Source organism: Belonocnema kinseyi, chromosome 8 (assembly GCF_010883055.1).
Source record: "Belonocnema kinseyi isolate 2016_QV_RU_SX_M_011 chromosome 8, B_treatae_v1, whole genome shotgun sequence".
NCBI lineage: Eukaryota > Metazoa > Arthropoda > Insecta > Hymenoptera > Cynipidae > Belonocnema > Belonocnema kinseyi.
The window spans coordinates 18637312-18643311 of record NC_046664.1 but is presented as its reverse complement, the minus strand read 5'-3'; the positions used below and the strand labels follow the sequence as shown (position 1 = coordinate 18643311).

Below are 6000 nucleotides of genomic sequence, written 5' to 3'. Positions count from 1 at the left end.
TTTTCCTTAAAAATTAATCTTTTTTTGTTGAAAATAAACTTTTTTGTTGAAACTCGAACTAGTTTGTTAAAAATTATTTTTGATTGTTTGTTGAAAATTCATACTTTTAGTTAAAAGTGAGTTTCTTTGGTTGATAGTGAAATTATTTTGTTGAAAATATGTTTTTATTTTCTGATTGAAACTTTAACTATTCTATTTTTTTGTCTAAAAAATATATTTTTTAGTCCAAAATTGAACTATTTGTTTATATATGAAATTATATATTTAGTGAAAAAATCATTTATTTTATTTGAAATTTGAATATTTTTTTGTGTGTTAAAAATGTATCTTTTTAGTTAAAAATTAAGCTATTTGTTTGGAAATTTCTTGATAAATTTATATATTTAGTGAAAAAATCATGTATTTTATACAAAATTAATCTGTTTTGGTAAAAAATTAATCCTATTCCTTAAAAATTGATACTTCTGGTTGAAATTTAATTTTTTTCTATTGATAGTTAATCTTTTTTTTGTTGAAAATGAACTTTTTTGTTGAAACTTGAACTAGTTTATTAAAAATTAATTTTTGTTTGTTTGAAGATTCATAATTTTAGTTAAAAATTAGTTTCTTTGGTTGATAGTGAAACTGTTTTGTTGAAAATTTGTTTTTATTTTCTGATTTAAAATTAAACTGATCTATTTTTTTGTTAAAATTATATGTTTTTTAGTTGAAAATTCATGTATTTTGTATCAAATTAATCTGGATTGGTAAAAAATTAATAATGTTCCTTAAAAATTCATACTTTTGGTTGAAAATTAATTTTTTTGTATTGACAATTAATCTTTTTTTAACGTCTAATAACGTCCTGAAAAATCTCCGGTGCCAGGAAGAGAGCATGGTGGTTTTATTGCTGTTCCTGCCTGCTCGGATATTTTTTATTTTACTGCTTTTTATTTTATTTATTTATTGAATTTTTTTTACTTGATAATAATAAAATATTTTTGTCCAAAACAGAATTTTTTTTTCGTTTTTAGGAAAAAAGGTTACCTTTTTTTTTCAAATTTGACAAGTAAAATTTTATGGTGATTTTCCAAATTTGGACATTGGATTCTTGGTTTTATTTTTAGAAATTCTGTACATTCGTTTCAATAATCAAAATTGCATTTGCCGCTATTATAAAATATTAAAAAATATTTTTTTTTATTAGAACGATCACAATCCAGATGTGACATCGAAAAGTGGATTTACACCGCTTCATATTGCTGCTCATTATGGCAACGATAGAATAGCATCTTTATTATATGACAGAGGAGCGGATGTCAATTTCGCTGCCAAGGTAAGAATATAGTTTATCAAATCAGAAAAATGTTTCTTTTGCCATTTATTTTTTAGACAGGGTTCACAGTGTTTCCTATATTTTTAAATTATTAAACTCGTTTCGAAATGTTTATAATTTTTTTAATGATTAAAAATGCAATATTATGGATATTTAAATAGTCTATGTTTTTTAAATATTATAAAATAACAAGCCAGTGACGCGGATGCGCGCTTAGGGCACCACAGTCGCACAAAAAGAATGCCCGTGGATGAATTGATATTCAGAAGCGATTTCTGCTTCGTATAATTCTGCCATGGTCAATTTTGAAAAAAGTTTTTTGTTTATTTTCCTAAATTTAATAAAGTAAATGAAAAAAAGGATTAAAAAAAAACTGTCCAGAAAATTTGTCTAATCCTAAATAACAGGCTGCTTTTATTTTAAAGAAAGGAAATTTTTGTTTTTAAAAATATATATAGGGTAATAAAAATTTGTTTAAACAATTGTTTTTAACATTCAAAATTTTTCATTGTCATTTGAGCTCCCTAAATGCCTAGAAGTTATTTATTTACACTTTATTGCGTTGAAAAAACTAAGTTTTACGTCTAAAATTAACCAGAAAGTACACTTGATAATTAATTTTGTTTAAACAATCATTAGTTATAATTGGATGACTATTAGCTTTCGCGAATTCAATTAAAAAACGGGGTTTGTCTATAAATTGTTGAAATTTAGTGCGAATCAATTGACAAGTGACTGTGATTCCCCACGAATCCATTTTCACTCACTTATTTGTTTATAGCAAATTTAATAAATTTGTAAAAAATTGCTAAGCTATGCGACAACTTTTCTGGATAGTTGTTTCACTGATTTTAGGTTTTTTGGACTGAATCAAAGTGTTTCAGGAAACCCCTTTTAAAAAAATTGTCTTTAATTCATTTTTGTTATTAATTGTTAATTTTATATAGATGGGTTTTTAATAGTATATTTTGTACCTAGGGAGAAAAAAAGTCTCTCCATCCCCTGGCCATACGATATTTTTTATTAAAGATGGAAGATTTCAGAAATTTCTCGAAATACAGTCATGATTTCAGCTCATATTAGTTTTCGATTAAAGGAAGCATGATTTATGGTAATTTTAAAGGTAATTTATGCCCGAAATTTAATTTGAAAATGTCCATAAATTATGGGAATTTTATGGAAATTTTTGGTAATTTATGGTAATTTTAAAGGTATATGTGATAATTTACCATAAATTATCCACAATTCAATTTTAAACATTTTTATAAATTGCCGGAAATTCAAGAATTTTTGTCGTGATTCGCGGTAATATTCAAAGGTAATTTATGGTAACTTGAGATAAATTACCTAAAATTTCATTAAAAAATGTCTATTAATTATGGAAAATTTATAGAAATTTTCGGTCATTTATGGTAATTTTACAGGTAAATATGATAACTTACCATAAATTATCCACAATTCAATTTTAAACATTCATACACATTTCCGGAAATTTACGATTTTTTTTCGTAATTTATGGTAATACTGAAGGTAATTTATGCTAACTTGGGATAAATTACCTGAAGTTCCATTTAGAAATGTCTATAAATTATGGAAATTTATGGAAATTTTCCAGTCACTTATAGTAATTTGACAGTTATATATGATAATTTAAAATAAATTATCCACAATTCAATTTTAAATATTTTTATACGTTTGTAGTAATTTACGTTTTTTCTTGTAATTTATGCTAAATTAAGATAAATGACCTAAAATTCCATTTAAAAATTCCTTAAATTTTTGATCACTTATGGTAATTTTACAGGCAAATGTGATAACTTGCCATAAATGATCCACAATTACATTGTAAACATTTATATATATTTCCGGAAATTTACGATTTTTTTTTCGTAATTTATGGTAATATTGCAGGTAATTTATGGTAACTTGGGATAAATTGCCTGAAGTTCCATTTAAAAATGTCTATAAATTATGGAAATTTATGGAAATTTTCCAGTCACTTATAGTAATTTGACAGTTATATATGTTATATATGACAGTTACGTTTTTTTTGTAATTTATTCTAAATTAAGATAAATGACCTAAAATTCCATTTAAAAATTCCTTAAATTTTTGATCACTTATGGTAATTTTACAGGTATGGTAATATTGAAGGTAATTTATGGTAACTTGAGATAAATTACCTAAAGTTCCATTAAAAATGTCTATAAATTATGGATAATTTATGGAAATTTTTTGGTCACTTATGGTAATTTTACAGTCATATATGATAACTTACCATACGTTATCCACCAATCGATTTTAAACATTTTTATAAGTTTTTATGGTAATTTACAATTTATTTTGATAATTTATGGTAATATTAAAGGTAATTTATGGTAACTCAAGTAATTCTCTCAAAGTAATTTTACAGGTAAATATGATAACTTATCATAAATTATCCACAATTCAATTTTAAACATTCATATAGAAATTTAGAAATTTCCGGAAATTTACCAATTTTTTTCGTAATTTATGGTATCTTAAAACAAATTACCCAAAACTCAATTTTAACATTTCTATAAATTTGTTGGAAATTGTTGGTAATTTACGGTAATTTAATCATATATATATATGGTAACTTTCCATAAATTGTATCAAAATTTTATTATCTGCAAACAAAGTTTCGGTACAGTTATTACAATGAGTGGGCTGATTATCATAAAATTGGAGCTCATAGATGTATAATTTTTATTATTCACCTCTGACTTCACTTTTCACTCCCTAGGTAGTAACAAGTAGAGATTTAGCCCTGCTTCATAGGCGTCGAAAAGGGCTGAAATCATGCATGTGTCATGAAAAATAAATTTAATAAATAATCTAATTTATATTAATGGAAATTCAAATGATTTCTATAAATTTGAGTGTTTAATTACGATTTTCAACAACTTCAAGGAATTTTACGGGACTTAAACTCGCATTTGAAGAATTTCTACAGAACTTTGGGGAATGAATTATAATTGATTTCAATGGATCTCTACAGATTTGAACAATACAAGGTATATGAATGACACAGAAAAATTTCAAAGGATATGAAAGAATTTCAGTTATTTCAAATCCTCCCCTTAATTTTTCGCTTCTTCGTGAAAAAATCACTCTATTTCCCCATTTTTCAGCTCTTATTGCGCTGTGTACCGTGACCACATAAAATTTTTAATTCTTTAAATTTGCAATTTTTTTTATTTTAAAAATAATAAGGGAGAATAATGGGAGGGGAAGTGGGAAAATTGTGGTGAAATGAGAGGATAGAAACTAGGAGTAATAAGGGGCTATTATTTTCTCGGGGAGCGAGAAGAGGAGAAAGTGGTAGAGAAAGAAGTTATGGAAGGGGAAGGTTGGTGAAGTGAGTAGAGGGGAAGAAGGTAATATTGCGAGAGTGGGAGGGAAAGTATGGCAATATAAGTGGAGGTTTGAACAACTTAATTGACATCTTAATATGATACGGAGAAGTGCCAGGAAATGAAGAGAAATTAGGGCGGGGAAGTAGGTGAAGTGAGAGGAAATGAGGGATGGGAAGGTAGAGAGAGCAAAGGAAAATTAGCGCAGTTGAATTAAGAAAAACGTAGGAAAAAGGAGGGTAGGTTAAGTGTGCGGAAATGTGAGGTTGGGTAGGTAGGGAAAGGGAGGGGGGAGAAAATAGGGGAACAAAGGAGATGAGAATTCTGGGGAAATGAGCAGAAGGAAAGTAAGAACAATAAGGGTAGGAGAAAGTAGAGGAATTGAGGGTAAACTAGAAAATATAGAGAAAGTGAGGGGAAAAAAGTAGGAGTATAGGATGAAGTGAGAAGTAGTGTGGAAAATTATTGGACGTGAGTAAAGGTAGTGAAGAAAGTGAAGGGACGGCTAGTAGGGTAGTGCAGGGGAGTAGTTGCTGGAATTTGATGATTGGTGAAGGGAGAGGAGGAAACCAGAAAAGTAGAATAAAAGAACAGGAAGTATGGGAAATAAAGTTAGGGGAAATGAGCAGAAGGGAAGTAGGTGGAATAAGGGTGGGAGAAAAGAGAAAAATTAAGGGTGAATTAGAAGAAGTTGGAGGAAGTGAGGTGAAATTAAGGTGGTGTAGTGGAGGAAGTGAGAAGTAGAGGGGAAAATGGTTGGACGTGAGGAGAGGTAGTGAAGGAAGTGAAGGGACGACTAGTATAGTAATGCAGGTGAGTAGTTGCTGCAAATTCATGGTTGGTGAAGGGAGAAGAGGAAAGTAGAAAATTAGAAGAAAGGAAGAGGAAGTATGGGAGATGAAGAGATGGGAAGTCGGCGAAAATAAAAAAGAAGGGAACTAGGAGAAACAAGGGGAGTATAAAGTAGAGGAATTCACTGTACATTAGAGAAAATTGAAGAAAGTGAAGGGAAATTAAGACGGTGTAGTAAAGGAAGTGAAAAGTAGTAGGGGATTGAAACTGATTGAATGTGATGAAGGTTAGTGAGAGAAGTTAAGGGACGGTTAGTAGGGTAGTGCGGATTTGTAGTTGCGGGAATTTGATGGTTGGTGACGGGAGGAGAGGGGAAGAGGAAGTAAGGGAAATAAGGAGATGGGAAGTCAGGGGAAATGGGCATAAGGGAAGTAGAAGAAATAAGGAGATGAGAAAGTAGAGGAATTGAGGTTAAATGAGAGAAAATGAGGGGGGAATAGAAGGAGTAAAAGAGGA

The 6000-nt window shown here is 28.9% G+C and overlaps 1 protein-coding gene and 1 long non-coding RNA gene across 13 annotated transcripts in view; one reads left to right on the top strand and one right to left on the bottom strand.

Annotated features, from left to right (window-relative positions):
* The window catches only part of LOC117179162 (ankyrin-3-like), a 645468-nt gene that overhangs the window by 223535 nt on the left and 415933 nt on the right, over window positions 1-6000 (top strand). For all 11 annotated transcript variants that reach the window (XR_004467875.1, XR_004467874.1, XR_004467873.1 and 8 more), the window contains exon 7: window positions 1187-1315. Coding sequence is in view for 8 of the 11 variants with exons in the window: in XM_033370872.1 (XP_033226763.1) it covers window positions 1187-1315 (129 nt within the window). In the remaining 3 variants the exon portion in view is untranslated. The remainder of the gene's footprint in view (window positions 1-1186; window positions 1316-6000) is intronic.
* The window catches only part of LOC117179163, a 171185-nt gene that overhangs the window by 55707 nt on the left and 109478 nt on the right, over window positions 1-6000 (bottom strand). The window lies entirely within an intron of this gene.